We start from the raw sequence: 25,264 nt of genomic DNA, 5'->3' as shown, positions 1-25,264 counted from the left end.
TTTTCCCAGAAAAAAAAACCCAGTAGTAGCTCTGCTCACAACCTGCGTTCGAACCTGATGAAAGCCGGGTTCAGGTAGCCGGCTCAAGGTTGACTCAGCCTTCCATCCTTCTGAGGTCGGTAAAATGAGTACCCAGTTCCCTGGGGGTAAAGTGTAGATGACTGGGGAAGGCAATGGCAAACCACCCCGTAAAAAGTCTGCCAAGAAAACGTCGTGATGCGACGTCCCCCCATGGGTCAGTAATGACTCGGTGCTTGCACAGGGGACTACCTTTACCTTTACCTTAGCCCCTAGAACCCACTCCTGTCAACATTCTGGCTGCAGAATTCCAGACAGTCTTCAAGAGCAGACACACATAAAGTGCATTGCAGTAACCTAATGCAGATGTTACCAGACAGTACTTCACAGTGGCAAGATCTTTCCCACCTAGGAAAGGCCTCACCGTCCAGAGATGGTTAAAGGTGCCCCTGGACACCTGTGCCACCTGTTTATCCAACAGGAGTCCTGGGTCCAGCAGCACTCCCAAGTTACAAACCTGCTTTGTTAAGGAGAATGCAACCCCATCCAGAACAGGATATATCCCCTTCCTGCATTCAACCCCCCCTACCAGTAACACCTCTGTTGTGTTGGGGCCAAATTTCTAGGATTTAGAATCCAAGAAGGGTTTCCATTTGGGTCAGCATCCATGTGCTACAAGAACATCAAGGCTGCTATACCATGCACTTGCTTGGAAGTAGGACCCTCTAAACAAAACAGAACTTGCTTCTTGGAAGATGCATGTGGGAAAAGAACACAGTGCTTGGGAGTAAGTTTCATTGAACTGAATCTCTTGCTTTGACTATACAGGGAAGAGAATAAGGTAGTAGATTCCAGTGGAAGAGTGGGCTGTACCACTTCAGAGTGCAGGGGAAGATATTATTTTGGAATCCACACCCACATAAACACTCCCTATATGTAGAAAACGAACATATCAGGAAGATATGGCATGGTCCAGCTCAGCATGTATCTTTTCTACTTGCCCTGGGGGAGTTACTATGTAGGGGAGCTTTCCAAAACACCTTCCTATGCCTGCAGTATGAAGTGGCGCAGTCCGTTCTCCCGTGACTGTCCATTCTCCCCCTTTCCTGCTGCATGTGTGCGCCAGGCATCAGCAGGACTTACCTCCAGGTAAGCCCACATAAGGTCAGGCTGCACATCTCCAGGCTATTTATTTAGACACTCATCCCTTGTGAATGTTAATGCATTTGAATCCGTTTTAAAATTGAAAGCACATTCTAACCAGTGTAGGTTTGGCATTCAAATTTCAGGAGAAACGGCGGCCTGCCTTTCTTGTCGTACTCTCTAAGAATCTAGGAAAACCATAGAGCAATTCCTAGAGAGATGTGATGTCCCTTCTGGATTTTCCTAGAAATGATGTCACACCATGACTGATGACCTCTCCCCCAAGTCCCTATCTGCTAGGGTTGCCAAGCTCCAGGTAATGGCTGGAAATCTGGAATTACAACTTATCTTCAGGCCACAGATATCAGTTCTCCGGGAGAAAATGGCTGCTTTAGAGGCAGGACTCTATGGCACTATATCCTGTTGAGGTCCCTCCCCTCCCCAAACCTCACCCACTTAGGGTTGCCAGGTCTGGGTTGGGAAATTTCTGGAGATTTTGGGGATGAAACCTGGAGAGGGCAGGGTTTGGGGAGGATAGGGGCTTCAGTGGAGTATAATACCATGGAGTTCACTCTCCAAACCAGTTATCTTTTTCAGGACAACTGATCTCTGCCACCTTGAGATCAGCTGTAATTCCAGGAGATCTCCACCTACCACCTGGAGGCTGGCAACCTTTCACACTCCATGCTTCACCCCTCCCAAATCTCTATGAATTTCTCAACCTGGAGCTGCCCCCTCCTCAGTGCCTGCTGGTTGCCAGGCCAGGCTTGCCAGCCGTAGGGAGCAAAGAGGGTGATGCCTCCTCGTTGAAACTGTGACGATTTCTATTCAATTGGGCCCATGGGGCTGTGGGTCCCAGCTTCTCCACAGTGGTAGCTGTTTGATGCCATAGTGACATATTGAATAGTGTACCAGATTTGGAAGGAGAGCATTATTCTCCCCACTCCAGCTTTTAGATCCAGAGGAGTTAGTCATGTTAGTCTGTAGTTGCAAAATACAAAAGAGTCCAGTAGCACCTTTAAGACTAACCAACTTCATTGTAGCACAAGCTTTCGAGAACCACAGTTCTCTTCATCTGCATCTGACGAAGAGAGCTGTGGTTCTCGAAAGTTTATGCTACAATAATGTTGGTTAGTCTGTGATTGTTTTAGGCCTCTGTCTTAATGGAATCTGTGGGGCGCTCTGCCCCTTTAAGCTTGCCTGCTGCTACTGTACTTTCTTTTAGATGCCAGAACAAAACATTTCTTTTTGTCCAGGCTTTTAATTAGGGATTTGACCTTTGCAATTGTTTTTACAATCTGCTTCTAGCCTGAGAATTGTTATAATTTAGACTGCCAAAATATTTTTCTGCTTCTGGGGTTTTATTGGCTAAGTTGAGGGTTTTTATGATTTTATGGTGCTTTTACCTTTACCTTTACCTTTTTATAATCTTTTTATTTTGAGTGGTACCATCCCCATATCGTTCAGTTTTTACAAATGAAAGATGTAGATGGGCCTTCTCTAGAGCACGATTTGATGCATTCCCCTCTGCAGTTTTGTATGAGAGATTCTCTCACCTGCCTTTGCAACAGCGTTGTTGTCCCTGTTTGAATAAAATGGTTGAAAATATCACACACATACGTTTACACTGCGAATTCTATCAAGAAGATAGGATACAATGAATTATTCCACTACTTTATAAATTCAAACCATTACAGTATTACATGGATTTTAGTCCTGAAACCCTTCTGGTATATCTTTTAGAGGATAGTCAGAGAACTGTATCTTATGCAGTTGCAAAATTCTATGTGACAGTACTCAGGAAGCAGAATCACTTGACGAAGGAAATGTCAATTGCTGGGAAGTGAATTAATGAAGTGAATTTTATAGTTAGATGTATACATATATATTATAATCTTTTGTGTATTTGTCCATTTTAAGTATTTAAAAACTGTTCTTTTTTATCTGTACTTAACTTGGCTGGTCTTGCGACCGTAATGATTGATTGATTGATTGATTGATTGATTGATTGATTGATTGATTGATTGATTGATTGATTGATTGATTGATTGATTGATTGATTGATTGATTGATTGATTGTGAGTGGTACCTCAACCAGGTCTCTGAAGAGGCAGCAAATAAAAGTTTTAAATCAGCCAATAAGTGAACAAGGCATTGCTAGGGTCAAGTGGGAACAGCTTCTAGCTGGTTGCCCTAACCCTCTGGCCATGATGGTAGGAAGAAATCACACGTATCAGATTAAGGTGGGTTTGCCAACCTCCAGGTAGGACCTGGACATCTCCCAGAATTATGCCTGATCATTTGGGAAGAGCACCTGGGGGAAATGGCTATTTTGGTGGGTGGACTCCGTGGCATTATATCCTGCTGAGGTCGATCCCCTCCCCAAACTCCACCCTCCTCAAGTTCCAGCCCAATTTTCCACAACCCTGATTTGGCAACCTTAGGCTAAGGACATGGCTCTTTCCTAGGACTGTCATTCCCCCAGTGTGGGCAGGGGATCCCTCGCCCCCAGCTACCTCTCACCTGACCAGCGGGGATAAGAAAGGTGTGGGAACACGGTGCAAGGGGCAAAGCGCGCTCCCACATTCTCCGGAGCACCCTCACCCACGTCGTCATTCCTGGCACAACTCAGGGTGCTCTGGAGAGCATGCACTTCTTGCACGTGCTCAAGGTAAGCCCTCCCCCCACAACTCCCCTGGTGCCCCCATCCCCCATTGGGACCCCAGGGCCTGGCAACCTTACTCTTTCCTAAGCCACACTAAGACGGCCTTAACCTGATCGACACAGTTCCTTCCTGCAGACTCTGGCAGAATAGGGCAGGATCTGGCCACATGGAGTTGCTCCCATACATGATTCTTGGTTCTTCAGCACAGCAGAACGAAGTCTTTCCCACAAGGACCAAAGTTGAGGCAGAGCAGGATTATGTGAAGGGGTCATGAACTTGACATGCCCTCCTCTTGCACCTCGCTGTGTAGAAACTAAGCATTGTTTGGATTGCAAGCTCTGGTTTGGGAAACACCTGGAGATTTTGGGGTGGTGCCAGAGGACTGTGGGGTACAGGGAGGGCAGGGAGGGACCTCAGCAGAGTATAATGCCATAGAGCTCTATCCAAAGCAGCCATTTTCTCCAGAGGAGCTGATCTCTGTGGCCTGGAGATCAGCTTTAATTCTGGGAGATCTCCAGCCACCACTCAAACCTACCCAGTGAATAGCCATTCTGTTGGGTTTCTTTTCCACAGGAATTTTGTGGCACCTGAAAGATTAATAAGACTTTTCAGGTACGTGAGATGAGTCTTCATGGGGTAGATGTTTATATTTGAGATTATGAAGGAAAAATGGTAAACAGCAAGATCAAAGGGTCATGAAACGCAGGAAGCAGAGGATGAGATGTAATTATGTTAAATTCAAACGCAGCCAAACAAATTCCAGAGACCATTCATAATAGTCATAATGGATGATGATAACACAATTTCCTAGTTTTGCCTTTTATGTTAGACGCTGGTCTTGGTCTCTGCTCTCCTATGGCTAGGCTCTGGGTCATACTGGAAATATTTGAATGCACTCCTGAGCAGAGTTATAAGCAGGGCTTTTTTTCAGGGGGAACGTGGGGGAACGGAGTTCCGGAACCTCTTGAAAATGGTCACATGGCTGGTGGCCCCGCCCCCTGATCTCCAGACAGAGGGGAGTTGAGATTGCCCTCTGCGCCGCCGAGCGGCGCAGAGGGCAATCTCAACTCCCCTCTGTCTGGAGATCAGGGGGCGGGGCCACCAGCCATGTGACCATTTTCTCCAAGGACAACCCACTGAGTTCCGCCACCTCTTTCCCCAGAAAAAAAGCCCCGGTTATACCCTTAAAGCTCCACTGACTCCATAGGTTTCAGAGTAGCGTATCTCTGCTCAGGAGGACTGCACTGTGCAATTCTCAGGTTTTAATACTCATTTTCTGCTTGCCTGTTGGTTTTTTGCTTCTGGGTTTGTATTGGCTGGGTTTCTAATGCTTGTGAATTTTCATGGTTTTATGTTTTATGGTTTTATCTTGTTTCCATGTTTGTGAGCTGCCTTGAGGCGGTGTATGAATGTTGAAAATAAAGAAATAAGTCGTGGCAGTGAGTGGTATGGGATGTTCCAGTAGAGTTCAGACAGGCACTTGTCCCAGGATCTAATTTCCCTTCCAGATGTTACCACCTAGGGACAGGAGCGATATTCTGGTAACACAAGAACAAATCCTCCCTTACGTATGGAAAACAGATGGCAACTGGGGCTGCTTGGCTTGGAGGAGGCTTGGCTGTGGAGCCAGTGTTGCTGCTGCTGCTGCTGCCCAGATCTGAGCCAGGCAGCTCCTGCTATATTGCCGACACCGCAAGGGTTTGCCTGGCTCAGCTTGCTCCCGAACTGTGGCAACATCCCAACCTGCCCCTGGTTTTGTCTATTTTTTAAAATGTCATATATATTCAAGAGTAAGATTTGGGCCCAGTAGCTCCTTAAAGACCAACTAGACTACAAAAAATCATATCATCTAACTTCACAACTAAAGACTGTGAAAAGGTAGCGTACGGCAGACACAATCAAACTATAGTCCATCAAAGGCCTTGGTAAATAGAAACACCCCTGGGGAGGCCGTTCCACAAATGGAATGTTTCCCACCCACAAAAAAAGCGTCTCAAACCTCCAAAGAAGGAGACACCAGGCTTGGGGCTTTTGAAAATGACTGTGCCAGGCCAGCAGGTTAATACCTTTCACTAGCTGTTGAATAAACCATCTACTTCCTTTAGGTCCAGGTTCATCAAAGATGGAGAGTGAGGCTATAGGCAGAGCACGTTGGCTTTGCTCTGGCCCTCTTTGATCTTCTGCAGCTTTAAACACTCACATTTAAAGGCTCTAATGTTAAAAAAAAAAAACCCAGCCCAGATTCCTGCAGCTTCGTCATCTGTTCAGTTCCAGCTCCATGCCAAGCGATAAAAGGAACAGGGAAGAGCAGAGGGACTGCGTTCTGAAGTGCGGGCATGGGTTAATGCAGGAGAGTGGGCGGGAGGGAACCTGGAAGGCCTTTTGCCCGCTAGAGCCAGGGCACTCAAACAAGAAGCACCGGATTGGCCAGCGCTCCTATACTTGGAGGCAACTGAATAGTTGGTCCCCCTCCAGCCCAAAACATCTCAGACACAGTCCCATATACTGTCTCCAGTGCAGGGATATGGTTGCCCTGATGCCTTTCCCCAACCGGCAGTGGTCTGATCCTGGCCGTTTCGGGCCCAAATTGGGCTGAAACGAGCCCAAAATGGCTGAAATGGGCTCGAAATGGCCCGGATCAGGCCTGAATTGGCCTGGAACAGGCCGCTTCTGCATGGGGGGAACCCTCCCCTGCCTGGCAGCAGCCCGATCCTGGCCGTTTTGGGCCCGAATTGGGTCAAAATGAGCTCAAAATGGCCAAAAACGGGCCCAAAACGGCCTAGATTGGGCCGTTGCCATGCGGGGGAACCCTTCCCCTGCCCGGCAGCAGCCCGATCCTGGCTGTTTCAAGCCTGTTTTGGCCATTTTGGACCAAAACCGGCCCAAAATGGCTGAAACAGCCAAATACCCACCAGTCACGTGGGTATTTTTAAGAGGTGCCAGAACACAGTTTCCCTGCGTTCCGGCTGAAAAAAAGCCCTGCTAGGAACCATTTGAGGTGGTGCTTAATTGACCCTCTCCCCCGCATACACTCTGTGCCCAGCTTTGCTTTGCCTCCCCCCCCCCCCTGCATAGAGATCTGAGCACAGCATTGTGGCTTTGGGAGAGGATGGTGCAGACATAACCTCTGGTCCCCTGGCTACAGTGCTCACATGGATAGCTTCTCTGAGCAGCTCCTGATCATTTGGATCCAACCCGTGCTTGTGGGAATCCCCCACTGTGGCTTAACAGGACAGGTCTCAGCACTGCTCGTGGAGGGAGCAGGATGCCTCCGAGGGAAAGAGCCATCTCTGCAGCAGGCTGATGGCGATAAGATGAATTGGCTTTGCAGGGTTGTTGTAAGGATTACGGAGCTGATATATGTGAAGTCCTTGGAACAGGTATATAAATTGTTAATGTTATTCTCTCTGATATGTCCCAAGACTCAGAGTGGGAGCTGGGCTGTGGTTACCTGGTGGGGAGCAAAAGACACTCTGCACATGCTCCATGGTACACTCCCCTTTTTACCAATCAGGAAGAGACCTGGTAAGGCACGAGGTTGCATTGAGGATAGTCCTAGAGAGGAGAGCAGGGGTCCTTCTGCTCTTTGCAGGACTTAACACGAGGTGCAGAAGAGTCCCAATGCCAGTACTCAGCAGTAACAAAGAAGGGCGGACTCCTGAGCATGTGCAAAGCTATGTTTCCTGCTTCTCGATTAAGAGTGAAAAAAGTCAACTCCCACAGATCTGGGAACTGGGGGCAGGACGTCTGGGCCACGGAGGCATTTCTTCTAGGGGGAGCCCAACCAAAGCCCTTTCTATCACAGAACTGACCCTTGACAACGGCCAATTCTCTTACCAGCCCCGGGTGCTCCTGTTGGCATCCCTCCCCCCTCCAGGGCGTGATAGGAGGGAAGGGCTGGGCTCGCTCTGCACAAGCCGGTGGGCATCTTCCAGGATCTTGTTGCGCAGCTCTGCTTGGAGGCCAGGATCACTGCCCGGCTCCAGCTTTCAGCCGCTCACCTGCCTCCATCTTTCCTTGACTGCTTTCCCCTTGAAGCGTCCTTGAGGTTGCCGCAGCAGAAGCAGCAGAGAGCCAGGCTGGCTCTCTGCTGCAGGGAGCTGCAAGCGCCTTTCCCGTCACACAGAGAGAGAGAGAGGGGGAAAAGGAGGGGGAACCAGGCAGGCAAGGAGGGCAACCGGCCACTGCGGCTGGAGAAGACTGGGGAAGGCCAGGCCAGGCCTGGGGGTGGGGGGAGCAGGCACAAAGCACCTCACAGTGGGGTCACCCAGAAGTATGAAGACTGCAGGGCCTCAGAGCAGCTAATAGTGTGCAGGGCAAAGCAGCTAAGCCACACCTGCTGGGAATCCCTTTAAAGATCTGGGAAGCCTGGCTTCTTGCCTCTTGCCGCTTTGCACGGCACACCAAATGCCATTGGGGACCCTGGGAAACAATTGCGCATCTCTTGCCCTGTGCTATGTGCTGGTTGTTAAGGTAGGGGTGCCTCCTCCTCCAGGGTTTCCCCCAACTGCAGTCTCTGTTCCCTGGAAGGAAAGTTCTGCGTGGCTCCATTCACTGTTTCCATAATGTTGAAAAAGGACCTGCATGCGGGGAGAAACAAGGACCTGCATATGGCCCTTTGGGGGTAAACTACAAAGCGGGGGTGGGATCTGGGATTTTCAGCATCCTTCGCAATGGCTTCTGACAGCCAGTGGGGAGAAATGTATTGCACTGCTAACCACACCTGGCTGATAACACCTGGCCCCAGATTTCTCCCCAGTCCCTTGAGAAATGGCACAAAACAAATGAGAATCAACCCTAACATTAAGAAGTTGGCACAAGGATCTCAGGGAATCTGGGTCTCAAATGCTTATGTCACAAAGGGACCTACAGAAAGGTGCCTGGACTATCGGTCTGTTTTTATATCCTAATTTTTAACTTGTGCCTTAAGAGGGCAGGATTTTTTTCCCGCATAGCATCTCTTGTTTTGTTTTTTTTTAAATAAAAACTTTATTCAAAAAGCTCAATTGTAACAATCCAACAACTCATATACAATATTAGAGTACAATTTTGAAAGGTTATATGATAAACATTATACATATACATTAATAACACAGATGTTACATCATTATATCCATTTTCTTTTCCTTAAATGTATATATTTCTTTTAGCACTGTGAGGCCTGCATGTTTAGGGCTCATTTGATAGCATATGTTTATTTGGTGTAGATTTAGTTACTTACGTCAGGTGGATGGAGAGATTTCCAGCAATAAGCAATAGATGTTTGGGCTGCAGTTAAAAGTATTGAGATCATGTCCTATCTTATCTGTAAAATCAAAAAGAGTCCAGTAGCACCTTTAAGACTAACCAATTTTATTGTAGCATAAGCTTTCGAGAATCAAGAGAACTTGATTCTAGAAAGCTTATGCTACAATAAAAATGGTTAGTCTTAAAGGTGCTACTGGACTCTTTTTGATTTTGCTACTACAGACTAACACGGCTAACTCCTCTGGATCTTATCTTATCTGTGGCACTGAGTATTCACGCCATAATTCCAAAAAGATGAGTTCTGGCTAAATGGTATTGTGTGACTAGTTATTAAAGCAATGTGATGTAGTACCTGTTTCCAGAATGGTTCAAAATATTTGCACTGCCACCAACAGTGTGCAAATGTTCCTATGCTGCCACATTTTTTCCAGCATAGTGGAGAAAGAGGGCAGGAGTTGATGATAATGTTGCATCCTTGGGGAGCAGAACTAAGAACCCCTGACTTAGACAATGCCAGCCTAATTGTTGGGTTGTTCCGCAGGGAGGATCTCCCTGGCCAGTCTAGAGCCCTAAGAGTTCTGCCTCCTGTCTTATGTTTTGGCCTGAGTGCCCGTTAAACATTCCCTGTAAGAGATGGGAATGCTTGCTGGGAAAAGAGATGGGGAAACAAGAGCACTGGGGCAGGGTGGCCAAATGCCAATGGAGGGCAGAGAGGCTGCGCATCTGCTGACAGAGGGAATTTTGGCAGGTGCTTCTTGTCCTGCAGGGGTGAGAAAAGCAGCCCTGCGCAAAACATCTGCAGCACAAAAGACCTGAATCCTGCCCTTCCGTGCCTCCTGGCACCTGATAGATATTGAACAGGGATGAACACGAGGCACCTCTGGGATTTAAGGAAACCCATGTCCCAAGCCCCAGAACCAGTTTTCAGGCAGCACATGGAGTAAATATGCCTCTGGGCACATGCAGAGTTCCTTTCCCAGTGTTTCTAGGGCAGGGGGTGTTACTTTCAGACCAGCAGGAAGTAAAGGAAGACCAAGCTTGTTCACAGTTGTGTAGAACACGGAATTTTAACTCTTGTCCCAGCTGCATGACAAGCAGCAACTGCCAAAATCATACAAAAGGGTTAACTGGGTTACCAAATCATAGAATCCTAGAATCATAGGGTTGGAAGGGACCTCCAGGATCATCCAGTCCAACCTCCTGCATAATGCAGGAAATTCTCAACCAACGCGCCCCCCCCACACCTCCCCTGGGGCCCCTGCTCCATGCCCAGGAGTTGGATACGACAGATGGAATGCCAGTGACTCCATTCTGCTGCTGAATTTGGGGAGAAAACAGCTGGAGGGGCTCCTCCCAGCCCTTCTCATTCACCCCTCTCCAGCTCCTCTGGGGAGCACTCCAAGAGTCTAATTGGTGTGGGAGGGAAGAGAAAGTGGGAACTTGCCAGACGGAAGCAAGCTGGGCAAAGGCAACGGAGGAATCTCTGAATGGATCGCTCAGTGGCGTCTGCCTAAAAGCACTCAAAGTGCTCTCCATTAAGAACTTATAATGCAACTTGGCAGCCCCAGCTCGGAAAGACAGATGAGCCCCATGGAAGAGCATAAGGCCCATCGCCCACCTAGACCAGCATGCTGTTCCAACAGTGGCCAGTCAGGTCGGTGCCACTTTGCACGGCACACGGCCTGCCATCCAGCATCTGCCTCTAATCCCAACAGCCCCCTTTGGCTACCCTGGCTAATAGCGCCGTCTTCCTTTGTTTCTGGCCACCTATTACATTACTATTCACGTACTTCAAGCCACAGAGCAGCCACAGTCATTTCAAAAGCTTGCATCTTTGCCTCTGAGGGGAAAGCAGATTTGGCAAGGCAGATTTTAATTAGAAATTAGCATGTATGGAAATGATTAAGCACGCCACTGCTCTGATCAGATTGGAACTCCCCTCTGTCAAGGGCTAATTTTAGTAACAAGAAAAAGCTGGGAGATGGGTGGTCGCAACTCGTGTGGCCCCAGGAGGGCTTCTGTACATAGGTGAGGTTTTAATCACCTTTGAGTTTTTCTCATGTGAGGGATGTGATACGAGTATTTTTTTTTAATGTGCAACCAGACTCAAAATGGACAAGTCCAGGGAAAAACTGTGATATGCAAAAGAACATTTGTGCACTTCAACAGTCCAAGTCATACAGATGTAAAGTGACCAATATGTCCAAGAAAAGGAAAGGAGTCAACCCAAGACCCTGCTCAAGTGTGCCAATATCAAGTGCAAGAAGCTCACAGCAGCACATGCTGTGGGCATGAATTATAATCACATACCTCTGCGTAGTTTTAAATTTCCTTTTTTTAATTTTGATTTATTTATTTTTTACTGTAGGAAGGAATGCTGAAGAGAAAACATTTGCAGTGTGGATCAGTGGGGGTGACTAATGCTATTAATTTTAGATGGCTATTCACCTCAACCAGCTGGGTGACAGGCACACCGGGAATGCTTCCATGCACTAATGAGGGTGTGGATGGAAGGAATGGGTGTGAATGGGTGACGAATGCAAATCCTCCAACTTGATTCCGTAAGCAGGGTGGAGTGTAACCCATTGGCAGGGTTTTTTTTCTGGGAAAAGAGGTGGTGGAACTCTCAAGAGGGAAATGAGGAAGAAACACATGGGATTCTTTGAAATCATATTATTTTCAAGCACTATTGCCGAGCGTTTTCAAGAGGTGCCGGAACTCCGTTCCCCCGCGTTCCCCCTGAAAAAAAGCCCTGCCTATTGATCAGCTCTCCAAGGAGGAGGAGAGACGGATGGAGCCAGACTACACGTGACAGTGGCATGTCAGGACTGGAACTCCAAACATGTAAGAAACCATTGTGGCACAGGCCCTCGGGACGATGGTGCTGCTAGCTCAGAGGGGTTAATCATCACCCCAATGAAAATGGTCCCTCTCCTAGCTGCCCATAGCATCTACATTGTGCTTGTCTTTTTGTTCATTCCCTATCAGGCCTTACTGCAGCAGGCAGGGTGGGAGAGTTATTTTCAATAAGGGAAAGGGTTGACCCTGCCTCCCCCTCCCCCAGTGCTGTCTCGGGCCCTGATCCGGAGTCCACCTCTCGTAGACACCTCTGTTTTGTAGGACCAGTCATGGAACTCCAGGGTGGGGCATTCCGCCTCCTTGCTCCCTGCCAAAAGGTGACGGGCAGGATTCCAGTTGTTGGATCTGATTGTTGCCATCCCTGCACTTGGCGCTTTCTGGACTAACAACTCCCCCTCGCACACCACACACAGACACAGGACCAGTTCCTGCCCCGGGAAGCACACAATTCAAATTTGGGCAGAGTGAGAGGGGAAGGAATCTAACTATACATTTTATCCTGCCCCTCCTCGATGGCCCAGGTCCGTAACTCCTCTTTCTCCCACTTTATCCCTGCAACACCCCTGTGAGGTGGGTCTTGATGAGAGGGAGTCATTGGCCCAAGGTCATCTAGCAAGCCGCATGGCGGTCTGGGGAGCTGGCCCTGGGCTGTGTCCCGCTGGCCTCTGCTACGATGGGCTGTGGAGGGACTTGGACAGTGATTCCAGCTGGGTGCCTGACATTTTTAATATTTAACAAAGCCCCCCTGCCTGCCCGCCCGGAGTCCAAGGCACGCAAAGGAAGAGAGGACGGCTGCCGTGTCGATCTGGGGCCCTTTCATCTCAAAGGAGCTGAGGGATCCGGGCCTGGAGTGAAGGCCTCCACCCTCGCCACAGGGGTCAACCCTTTGAACTGCCTCTAGAATACAGTTCAAAGCTATAGCACTATTATATTATAGCCACGATACTAGCTACAATTCGCTTGTTCAGAACAAAATTTTCTTGCCTAACAATCATCCAGGTGCTACTATCACATTTCCAGAGAATATCTCTGGAGGAATATTGGCCCGGGATACTCTTTATGCATAATACCCTTTTGAGGATCACTGCTTGACCCCAGTCCCCTTGACATGGCAGCGAAATACTTTTCCATCTGCTGTGTGAACTTTAAAAAAAAACCTTTTCACACACTCTGACAAAATGTTGACTCTTGCTTAGGATCCGGCGCAAGAATAGCTGCGACTGCTGGCACGTTCAGCTGCTCTTTTCATCAAGTGAGCAGAGAAGGCATATATTTTATGTTCATGTGCCTCCCTGGGCATTTGCCTCCCTGGGCACCAAAGTCATAGAATCATAGAGTTGGAAGGGATCTTCAGGGTCATCTAGTCCAACCCCCTGCATAATGCAGGAAAATTTATTTATTTATTAGATTAGATAGATTAGATTAGATTTTTAGTCCTCCCTCCCCACCAGGCAGGCTCAGGGCGGAGTACAACATTCCAGTTTACATAAAATACAATTTAAAACAGATAAAACATTACAGTAAAATTAAAACAAATTCACAACTACCTCCCCCCACTCTCCCAGTGACCCCTGCTCCATGCCCAGAAGATGGCAAAAAAACCCTCCAGGACCCCTGGACAAACTGGCCTGGAGAAAATTGCTTCTTGACCCCAAAGTGGCAATCAGCATTACCCTGGGTGTGAGAAAGGGCCACAAGAATTTAGCACTGATGCAACCCTTCCTGCCTTCCCCCTCACGATCTGCCCAGGTTCACAGAATCAGCATTGCTGTCAGATGGCCATCGAGCCTCTGCTGAAAAACCTCCTAAGAAGGAGAGCCCACCACCTCCCGAGGAAGCCTGTTCTACTGAAGGACTGCTCTAACTGTCAGGAAGTTTATCCTAATGTTTACCTGAAAAGTCTTTTGATTTAATTTCAACCCACTGGTTCTGGTCCAACCTTCTGCAGCAATGGAAAACAACTTCGCACCATCCCCTGTATGACAGCTCTTCAAGTACTTGGTTATTGTATCACCTCTCAGTCGTCTCCTCTCCAGGCTAAACATACCAAACTCCTTCAACTTTTCCTCATAGGACTTGGTCTCCAGACCTCACACCATCTTCATTGCCCTCCTCTGGACACGTTCCAGGTTGTCTATATCCTTCTGAAATTGTGGTGCCCCAAGCTGAACACAATACTCTAGGTGAGCTCTAACCAAAGCAGAGTAGAGCAATACCATTATTTCGTGTGATCTGGACACTATACTTCTGTTGATACAGCCCAAAACCGCATTTGCCTTTTTAGCTACCATATCACACTGCTGACACATGTTCAGTGTATGTTCTACTAAGACCCCTAGATCCTTTCTGCACTTACTACTGCCAAGACACGTTTCCCTCATCCTATAATTATGCATTTGATTTTTCCTACCTAAATGCAGAACTTTACATTTGTCTCTGTTGAAATTCATTGTGTTTGTTTTAGCCCAGTTTTCCAGCCTGTCAAGATCATCCTGTATCCTTACTCTGTCTTCGGCTGAATTTGCTACCCCTCCCAGTTTAGTACCGTCTGCAAATTTAATAAGCACTCCCTCTATTCCTTCATCCAAGTAAATTATTAAAATGTTGAACAAAACAGGTTCCAGGCTGGGACCAGTTCCTGAGGCATTCCACTTGTCACTCTTGTGAAATGGGAATTGCAGTGCCCACCTTAAGCCACTTTCATATGATGCTGCAATGTTCATTGTCACCAGGGCTTTTTTTCTGGGAAAAGAGGTGGAACTCAGTGGGTTGCCAGCCCAGGGGGCAAGTCCTGGCAGGAGGTGGTGCCCCTGGTACCATGTGTGCACTCTCAAAGTGCGTGCATGCTTCTTGGACTGCGTAATGACGTCACTTTGGGTCAGCTGGAACAAGGGGGGAGTTTTTAAAAGTTTAAATTGCCCTCGGCGAAAATGGTCACATAGCCGGTGGCCCCGCCCCCTGATCTCCAGACAGAGGGGAGTTTAGATCGCTCTCCGTGCCATGCACAGAGGGAAATCTAAACTCCCCTATATATGGAGATCAGGGGGCGGGGCCACCGGCCATGTGACCATTTTTAAGAGGTGCCGGAACTCTGTTCCACTGTGTTCCAGCTGAAAAAAAGCCCTGATTGTCACCTGGTCTCTCCCCACCCAGGGCTCTCAGATAATGCAACCGACCTGGAAAAGAGAAGGCAAATCTATGGACAGAACTTCATCCCCCCCAAGAAGCCCAAGACCTTCTTGCAGTTAGTATGGGAGGCACTCCAGGATGTGACGCTGATCATTCTGGAAATCGCAGCCATCATCTCCCTGGGCCTGTCTTTTTACGCCCCACCAGGCGAGCAGAGTGAAGGTGAGATGCCATTCTGACATTAGAAGGTGACCTATGTGAAGGCCGTGGTGTTAGCAGAAGTGGTGATGCCCCATAAGCTTTTGCGCAAGACAAATCCCATGGTATCCAAAGACCAGCTTCTACTTGAGGAAGGCATAGAGCTATCAATGGAGCGTTAATCTAAATCTATGTTTTGTGCCGTAATTTTAATTTATAAATTAATGATGCACTTAAGAACGCAGTTTCAAAGTGAGACAGAATAAGCTCTCACATTTGCCATATCTAGTATTACCACTTGCATAATGACCCTTGCATTAATGGAATAGTTGGAGGCATATCCCACTGCTTCTTCATTGGATGCAAGCAGGGGTTGTTCTAGGGTTGTTCTAGGGCATGAGTGTGGGCATCAGGGGTGAGTCAGCAGCAGCGGCCCTGTCAGAAGCCCTGGGAGCTGGCAGCTGCTGATGCTGGCCCTAGTTAGCTCTGTTGGGTGAGCTTTCTAAGGAGATCCTGGCCTTGGGCACGCAGGGGGATGAGTGGGCTTGGTCCTTTCCGCAGTAATAAGCATTGTTACATTTAATAATTGCTATTGTTAAGAAAAGGAAAGGATAAGATACTAAAATAACAAGTAGAAATAGGTTTGAATGTTGCATGTGTTGTTTATTTGGAAAAATATATACTAAATAGGCTTAATTATTATTCCAATTACTATTCTAATATCTAGAAATGTTATGATTTTTGTACTCTGTATTTTAACAATCTTTGTAGCGCTCAGCTTTACATTTGCCTTGCTTGTCCCCTTTCCCCCCTTCTTTTCTGTACTCCCCTTTTGTTTTAATAAAATAAAATACATATTTTTTAAAAATACACATAATTGGGTACACCTCAGGTGAGTTCCTTGCTGCCAAGGAAAATTAGTTCAACACGTCAGGGAAGCTAGAAGGCCTTAAGGAGAGGCTGGTGTGGTCATAATGGTATGAGATTCCCCCCCACCCCTCTTCTTCTCCCTCTGTTTCTTAGCCTGTGGAAATGTAGCAGCTGGCGCAGAGGACGAGGGCGAGTCTGAAGCTGGGTGGATCGAGGGCGCAGCCATCCTGCTTTCGGTGATCTGTGTGGTGCTGGTCACGGCTTTCAATGACTGGAGCAAAGAGAAGCAGTTCCGAGGTCTGCAGAGCCGCATTGAGCAGGAGCAGAAATTCACGGTCATCCGCAACGGGCAGCAGGCCCAGATCCCCGTGGCTGAACTGGTGGTGGGGGATATTGCCCAAGTCAAATATGGTAAGAGGGGCAACGTGTGCTCCAGCTATTTTTTATGATTTATGGTATTAATGAAATACAAAAATACATAACATACTTAATACATCTAAGTGTCAGGATGTCAGTTCTCTAGCCAGAGTCACGCCATGTTAACTTGCGTTATAATCAGTAGTTGTCTAGTTTTCCTCCCTCCAGTCCCAGGTGTCGTCCAGGCCGCTCATACTCATGGGAGCGAAGAGTCCTTATCTACCCAGTCCAGCCAACGACCTTGATGTCCTCGGCTTCTCATGCATTCACAGACGGGACTGGGGGGAGGCTGGGAATGGGTGTTTGAAGTACGGTAACTTTCGCTTTGCATGCCATTCTCAACAAAGCTTTCGTTCAGCCAAGGGCCTCATCAGCCTTTGGATTATGGACACCTGTATCATGAGCATAGTCTTTCAATAAACCTTTTGGAATCAAGAAACCTTGTGCTTCTTGCAAGAGTGGGGAGACAAACTCTGGATAACTGGGATTCCTTAGTCTGACATTAAGACTCTGTGTGTGTGTGTGTGTGTGTGTGTGTGTGTGTGTGTGTGTTTATGTGTTGCCAAGTTGCTTCCAACTTGCTCGGATTTCGCAAACTGGTGGATGTGGCTTCCTTTATTGAGTCAAGCCATCTCATTTTGGCTCTCTTTTCCAACCCTTCCACTTTTCCTAGCATTGTTGTCTTTTCCAGTGAGTCTTGTCTTCTCATGATGTGACCAAAGTACAACAGCCTCAGTTTTGTCATTTTAGCTTCTAGGGAGAATTCTAGCTTGATTTGATGTAGAACCCACTTATTTGTCTTTTTGGCTGTGCATGGAATCTGCAAAACTCTCCTCCAGCACCACTTTTCGAATGAGTCCATTTTCTTCCTGTCAGATTTCTTCATTGCTCAACTTTCGCATCCATACGTAGTAATGCGGAATAGCATAGTTTGGATTCTCTTGATCTTGGTCCCCAGAAAGACATATTTAAGGATCTTTTCTAGTTGCCTCACAGCTGCTCTTCCAAGTCTTAGTCTTCTTCCTTTTTGTTGACGTTTGAGCCAAGGAAGAGAATATCTTTAGCGATTTCCATTTTCTCATTGTCAACTTCAAAAATTTATAATTCCTCAATAGTCATTACTTTTGTCTTCTTGACGTTCAGCTGTAATTCTGCTTTGGCTCTTTATCCTTTAACTTTCATCACTTGTCATTTTAAGTCTTCACTATTTTCTGCTAGTAATGTGGTGTCATCTGCATATCTCAAATTGTTACTGTTCCTTCCACCAATTTTCACTCCACCTTCTTCTAAATCGAATCCAAATTTCCTTATGATATGTTCTGCATAGATGTTGAACAGATAGGGATATAATATGTATCCTTGTCTGACACCCTTGCCAATTGGAAACCATTCTGTTTCCCCATATTCAATCCCAGCAGTATCCTCTTGTCCAGAGTACAGGCTGAACATCAAAAGAATCAGATGTTGTGGCACCCCCATTTCTTTTAACACTATCCATAGCTATCCAGCTAAGACTATATACAAAGTATTATATATCCACAATTAAATAAGTTGACAACTTATATCCCCATTTATCTTCCAGTCTTACAAGTTCTCAATTTACTTAGAACAAAGTAATTCTTTTTGTATTATCTCTACTTCCGCATTATCTTTTGCTTCTATTTTATTCCAAAAAATGACAAATGGGCACCAAATCTTAAATGATTTTTCATGTCTCTTTACTTTCTCCTCCCAAAGAGGTCTAATTGCTTTAACTTTGTACATTAACAGATATTCCAAACTTTATGCAACCAAGACATGGGGTGGAGTGTGTGTGTGTTGCATTCTTCCAATATTTTGCAAGGAGCATATTGAGCAGTAGCCAACAAATTCCTAATCAAAATCTCTAATTCCAATTTGCAGTGTTTTGGGAGTATTCCCAAAATAGCAATCTTCAGATCTACTGGGATCTACTTGCCACTCTGTCTGGGGTTAAGGACAACCCAAACAGTTGTTTCAATGCATTTTTTCTTAAATCTGTATTACAGGAATCTTTCTTTATATCCTATAAAGATCTAACCAAACCTTTTCTGTGATCTGAATCTTGAGATCTTTTCCCATTTCACTTTATAAGTCAAACACTTCTTTCTTTCCTTCAATAACATTCCCTATATAATTGACAGTAACTTCTATTTCTCTGTTTCAGTTCAATATTCCTTCAGTCTAAATGGCTGGAAAATATTCATTTGTCTCAGCACTGCATTTATACAATACTGACCTGTAGATACTGGAAAATGGAGATAAACCCTCCCTTCTTCATATGACAGGAGTCTCTTGTCATACATGAAGTCTACTAGTCTTATCAAGCCTGTCTTAATCCAAATCTTCCCATATTGAAGTCTCGTATGAATTCCTTGCCTACTAGTTCAGGACTGCAGATAGAATGGTTTAACTGTAACGTGTGTGTGTTATGTGCCGTCAAGTCGTCTCCAGCCTATGGTGACTCTATGAATAAAAGACCTCCAAAACATCTTATCATTAACAGGCTTGCTCAGATCCTGCAAACGGGAGGACGTGGCTTCTTTTACTGAGTCAAGGGATTTTGAGACAATTTAACTGTAATATATCTTTGACGTCATTTCATCCTTTCTTTCTTATCTAATTGGGTATGCTTGTCCCTCCAAATCTAGATATCTAGTGGGACCTGGATCCCCAACTGCTCCGCCTCCCAAATTACCTTTGCCTCATCTTTCCTGAACCAGTTGACAATTGAAACTGATCTAGTGGCATAATAATATTTTAATATATTCAGGACCACTATTACCCCCCCCCTTTACCAAAGCTTCTTGACTTTAGCTTGAATCCTGGTTTTTTATTGTTCCATATAAATTGTGTAAATATGGATTGTAATTTCTTGAGTAATGATTGTGTTACTAATAATGGCAGAGTCATAAAAACAAATAGAATTTTTAGCAACATTTTCATTTTAGCTACTCACCCCAACCAAGAGGCCTTGAACTTACTCCAGGCTTCAGCATTTTGCTCTAACATTTTTATTAATAGCGTGGTATTTTATTGCATCATGTTGTTTACCCCAAATATATAATCTGTTCTCTCTTCCTAACTGAACCTTTAAGTGCCACTATTTCCATTCTTGTTTCTTAATCTACATGTATCCACAGTGACACTGACTTATCTGCATTTACTTGCCTGATCTCTTACCAAATGATTCCAATATCATAGCTGGGCCGTTTCCACACGGCTCCCCACTGTGCGTAACAACCCGGAAGATCGCAAAAAAAACGTGGAAGATCACGTTTTCTCACGTGAGATTTGCATGACGTGACGTGACGTGATGTCATGCAAATCTCGTGCGAGAAAACGCGATCTTCCGTGTTTTTTTCACGATCTTCCAGGTTGTTATGAGCAGCGGGGAACTGTGTGGAAACAGCCCAAGTTTCCCCACTGAATTCTTAGGTTTTTGTGGGCAAAAGGCTATATCATCAGCATACAAGAGTCTTAGTAGTTGTGCCAGCTCGGTGAATTCCTTGAATGGGCTTGTGTTGGCCGATCTGTAGTGCCAAAATTTCAATAGTTAGATTGAATAAGAGGTGATAGCAGGCATCTCTGTAATTGAAAAGGTGTTGAATAATAGTTACCTATTCAAACTCTTGCAGTAGACTTCAAACACAACAAACAAATTGATCCATCTAGAAATGTTATTCCTCAGTCCAAATAATTTCAACACCTCTTGTAAAGAGGCTGGATGGGTTTATATATTAGGTTGTACAGGTTTATTTATTAATGTGACCCTGTGAACTCGGGTGGAAGTCATTTTAGAAAAATAAGGGCTTGGTCCGTGGCCGTGGTGAGATCTGCATTCGCCATATATGAGCTCTTGAGAGCCTCTCTTGGTTGTTGAGGGGGCCTGTGATGTCAGATGGGGGCTGGTACTTGACATCTTAGTTTTCACCAAGAATGCCTTTCTATGTGAGTTTGTCTTGCAGATTTAGAGTGATTCCACACATGTTCCAATCCTCTTTATAGATCATTTGGAATGGATTTTTTTGTGTGCAGAACAAAAAATCCACCTCAAACGATTGATAAAGTGCATTGAAAGTGCATTATTCAACGTGTGCAGAATCAGCCTTAGTGTATGGTTTTGTGATCTGAGATTGAGGTGGAACGTGAGAAAGGAACTAACTTCCTAGCTTACGGTAGAGCTTTGGCCAGTCTTAAGCAACTCTGCAGCTGTGAAACAGCTACTGATGACCCTGCTTCAATAATCCCTGGATTCCCAAATTTAGAGCTAAACTACATAAGACAAATTACATGAGGACACTCAAATGAAGGGAGACACAATGTTAGCCAGGAAGCGTAATTTGAATTTCACATCTCTCTATAGAGTTGGCAAAGATCACTCCTCAGAGGGTTTAATAATAATAACAACAACAACAACATTTGATTTATTTACCACCCTTCAGGACAATTTAACACCCACTCAGAGTGGTTTACAAAGTATGTTATGATTATTTTGTTAATTTGTTAAATTCACCTCTCTGCCAAGCCAGAGAGATCACTTCTCAGAGGGTTTGTTAATTTCCTCTCTGCTTCAGGAAGTCTCTGTCAATTATTAACAAACCCTCTGAGAAGTGATATTTGCCAGCTCTGTAAAGAGGTGAAATTCAAACTACGCTTCCCAGCTAACATTGCGTCTCCCTTCACTTGAGCATCCTCGTGTAATTTGTCTCGTGTAGTTTAGCTCTCAGTGTATGAAGGGAGACAATAAATGGACAGTCCTAGTGGTTGTAACAGATTGTGGTGAGGTATAGGGTGGAAGGCCTGTACGGTTCAGGTTATACTTGGTCTTGGGTTCAGTCTGGCAATGAATCCATGGGTGTGCTTCTTTCTCCAGGTGACCTGCTTCCAGCAGACGGGGTGCTCATCCAGGGGAATGATCTCAAGATTGATGAGAGCTCCTTGACGGGGGAATCAGATCATGTGCGCAAGTCCGCAGACAAGGATCCTATGCTCCTGTCAGGTGAGAGATGCACAGGAAAGTGGGTCAGCTCAGAAAAAGCTGGGAGGATCCTTGGGCTGACAAGGTTCCTGTGGGTTTGGTTCGGTAGGCTTAACACACTGACATTGCTGAGGCAGCCTTGTGCTGCGCAGAAGATTGCAGAGTGCATTCTCACATCCACAGACAATTCACAAGAAGCACCGGCCGTCTCATTTGATCCTCACAGTCTCCCCTGCAGAACGAAGGGCTCAGCAGATGAGAGGAAGACCACACAAGCTTATTCTGCCTATAAAATGTGGATCATAGCCTTGTGCAGCCACAATATGAGAGACTGTACAGTTCGGGACTGTGCAGGGAACTAGAAAGTTATCTGCTTTTTGTTCGCATTTAAGGGGGAAAGGGGAGAATCATGTCTTTTCTCTTGTCAAATGAAAATAAGGAAGGGATTCTCATTCTGAATACTCAATTAAGTAAAAGTTGAAAGGCAAAAACCTTTCCGTTTGAATGTGGTGGATTAAACTAGAGGTGTGATCTACGTCTCATCTGTTTGAGGCCCAGGGCTTTTTTTCAGCTGGAACGTGGTGGAACGGAGTTCCAGCACCTCTTGAAAATGGTCACATGGCTGGTGGCCCCGCCCCCTGATCTTCAGACAGAGGGGAGTTTAGATTGCCCTCCGTGCCGCTCAGTGGTGCGGAGGGCAATCTAAACTCCCCTCTGGAGATCAGGGGGCGGGGCCATGTGACCATTTTCACCGAGGGCGATTTAAACTTTAAAAAACTCCTCCCTTGTTCCAGCTGACCCAAAGTGATGTCATTGTGTGGTCCTGAGTTCCACCACTGAGTTCCACCACCTCTTCCCCCCACCCCAAAAGCCCTGTTGAGGCCTAAGCATGAAGCCTAGAGCAACCCCAACTCTTCTCTGCGACTATGCATTGCAGGGGGAAATGTAGCAGCTCATCAGGTGTCTTTCAGGAAAGCACCACCACCGTTACCTTCTGCTTGAGGAACCTCTGGCAATTTGAGAGCCACTGTCTTGCAGGATCTTGCAACAAGCCCGGGGGATCTGACCCTTCTTCTTTATGATTTGGTTCACAGCTGGTGGATGTGACAGTTCAATATGATCCCTTATTGCATCTCTCTTTGTTTCTCAGGTACTCACGTCATGGAAGGCTCTGGGCGGATGGTTGTCACAGCTGTTGGGGTCAACTCACAGACAGGGATTATCTTCACTTTGCTGGGTGCCGGTGGGGAAGAGGAAGAAAAGAAAGATAAGAAAGGTATGGTTTCTCTCTGGCCCGGGTAAGCAGCCCCTCCGTGTATGCCAGTAGCCTTTGTCATGCTTTTCAGTCTTCACGCTCACGTCAGCCAATTGTGCGCCAGTGCAGGCGCCCCAGGAACAGTCCATCGCCCTGGGGGCAAAACCAGCCAGCTGGTGCCTGTGGTGTTCGGCAGCAGCAGAAGTCAACACACAGTCAAGGTGACGGTGCTTATAGTCCCCAAAGTCGTTAAACCCATCCAAGTACCGCCCTGTTCAGCAGCAGCATTTCACGCTCAGCCACACGGCACCTTCAGGCTCTCCACGCTTCCTCTTTACTGACACAGCAAAATGACACCCAGTCCCATTTGGGCCCTCAGCTGTTTTATTAAATTTAGCCTCCCATTCGAACAACTTGATGACGTCGGTGTTGAGGCTGGTGTACTTTGACTCTGTGCCGCTGGATCGCTTTTTAGGATCTAACTAGTTCTTTGGGGTGGGAATCTCATAGTGTTTCAAAACCAGGAGTGTAGGGCAGGTGGAAACCTCAGAGCTTCTGTAGATGAGCCGGAATCTACCACTGGAGGCATCGCTCCTCCGAATCTCTGGGGCACAAGTAGTTAGACCACCCCTTCAGCTCACCCACCCAGGGGCTGGAGGCAGGGACGGCGGGGGGGGGGGTGCGACATCAGAGACATTGCCGGCATTGCTACATCGCTTTCAGGTACAACCCGGAAATCCCTGAAGTTTCTGCTGATTCCTAGAGCTACTGTTTGTAGTGACATCAGCGATGTCACTGTTCCTTATTTGATTTTTCTCCTACCACTGCGCCAAGCGGTGGCAGGGTTCCCACCATAGCAGGAGGTCTGGCAACCTTGCCCCCCCTATTAAATGGAATTTCCTGTCCTTAATCCCTTCCTGTGACTCTGTCTATACAACATGCCACTGAACAGATGTGTCACTTTCAGATTTGGCTGATCTTCCTTGCTTTTAACTGTTCTTACTTTCCTTCTTGGGTCTACAGGCCTCTTGTGATCTCTCCAGTCCCTCTGCCTTGGTTCTGTTCTGATCCAACTGACCTTCCTTGATTGCCTGGCTTCACTTATCTCTCATTTCTGTTTGCCTCTTGCCCTCCAGTCCTTTATAGGAAAGAGAGCCCTTTTCCTGCCCCACAACTATATTACACAAGCCCCTTTGGTTACTGCTCCACACCTCGCTGCCTTTGACGCACACCTCCATGGACTGCTCTCACGTCCCTGGAAGATGCACACCAATCCAACCCACAGCTTTAAATGGATCTTTCCAATGGAATCAGCACTGCACCTACGGTAGAGGTGCCCACTGCGGAGATAGAGCCTTGTGCCTGGACTCATCCTTGTGGGCCAGTCATTGTGAATGTCCATTCTCCCAGGTGCAGAGCTGCTGCTCGCAGATCTGTGGCTCTCGCATGTGGCAGGGAGAGCATCGAAAGGGCACCGCAGCATCACCGATTCCCACCGACTCTCTTGACTCAGCATTCCTGAGGTCTGACTCAACATGCAGAGCAATAGCTCATCACTTTGGGAAAAGAGATCAGGGTATGACTCATAAAGCCCTTGGCATTTGGTTGTTCTCTGCTGGGTCTTCTGTACAATGAGATTTCAGGTCATAACCCACCCTACTTTAAATGTAAACTGTAAAACACACACACACTCACTCACGGCACAGGAAAGAGTCTGTTTCAAAGAAAAAACTTCACAAAGCCTCCCGATTTCCTTTTTCTGTTGCCTGTGAGGATCTCCCCTCTCCAGCTTGTCCCCAATCCCAGACCCCAGGCGTGGATTTTCAAGAACAAACACACTCTGGGGGGCAAGAGAGCCTTGCGTTCCAGGGCAGAGCACTGCCTCCAATTTCCTCTGACTAATCCTAAACTCAGAGACCGAGGAAATAAACTCTCCAGCAGTACCTGGTGATGAGCAGAAAGTCAGCCCTGCATGGTAGGCCACCTGTACACTGAGAGCAGAACCACAAGTGACAAAAGGCACAGATTGGACACTTGTCAGCTTCCCTCAAGTTTTGATGGGAAATGTAGGCAGCTTGGTGGAATGTTGGACAAGTGACAGTTGAAAAGTCCATTGGACAGCAGTCAGAGAGCCAAGCTGCAAGACCAGGATGCCTACATTTCCCATCAAAACTTGAGGGAAGCAGACAAGTGTCCAATCTGTGCCTTTTGTCACTTGTGGTTCTGCTCTTAGTTCCACAGAAACAGTTAACTGGTAGGTGGGCCAGATATGCCAGGGTACTGGATTCAGACTGAAGCCCCAAAACCCAATAACCACCAAAAGATTGTGTGTTTGTGTGGAGAGTGCCCTCAAGTCATAGCTGACTTATGGCGACCCCTGGTGGAGTTTTCATGGCTAAAGACTAACAGAGGTGGTTTGCCATTGCCTCCCTCTGCAACCCTGGTCTTCTTTGAACATCTCCCG

The 25,264-nt window shown here is 46.6% G+C and overlaps 1 protein-coding gene across 7 annotated transcripts in view; it reads left to right on the top strand.

Annotated features, from left to right (window-relative positions):
• Positions 1 to 25,264, top strand: part of ATP2B3 (ATPase plasma membrane Ca2+ transporting 3) — a 102,559-nt gene that overhangs the window by 2,880 nt on the left and 74,415 nt on the right. For 4 of the 7 annotated variants that reach the window (XM_055003239.1, XM_055003238.1, XM_055003237.1 and 1 more), the window contains exons 2-5: positions 15,086 to 15,283; positions 16,283 to 16,540; positions 21,441 to 21,566; positions 22,696 to 22,821. In XM_055003239.1, the coding sequence (XP_054859214.1) occupies positions 15,086 to 15,283; positions 16,283 to 16,540; positions 21,441 to 21,566; positions 22,696 to 22,821 (708 nt within the window). The remainder of the gene's footprint in view (positions 1 to 15,085; positions 15,284 to 16,282; positions 16,541 to 21,440; positions 21,567 to 22,695; positions 22,822 to 25,264) is intronic. The other 3 variants (XM_055003241.1, XM_055003240.1, XM_055003242.1) reach the window with 2 other exon arrangements.

This window comes from Eublepharis macularius, chromosome 19, assembly GCF_028583425.1.
Source record: "Eublepharis macularius isolate TG4126 chromosome 19, MPM_Emac_v1.0, whole genome shotgun sequence".
Taxonomy (NCBI): domain Eukaryota; kingdom Metazoa; phylum Chordata; class Lepidosauria; order Squamata; family Eublepharidae; genus Eublepharis; species Eublepharis macularius.
This window is presented reverse-complemented; position numbering and strand designations above follow the sequence as displayed.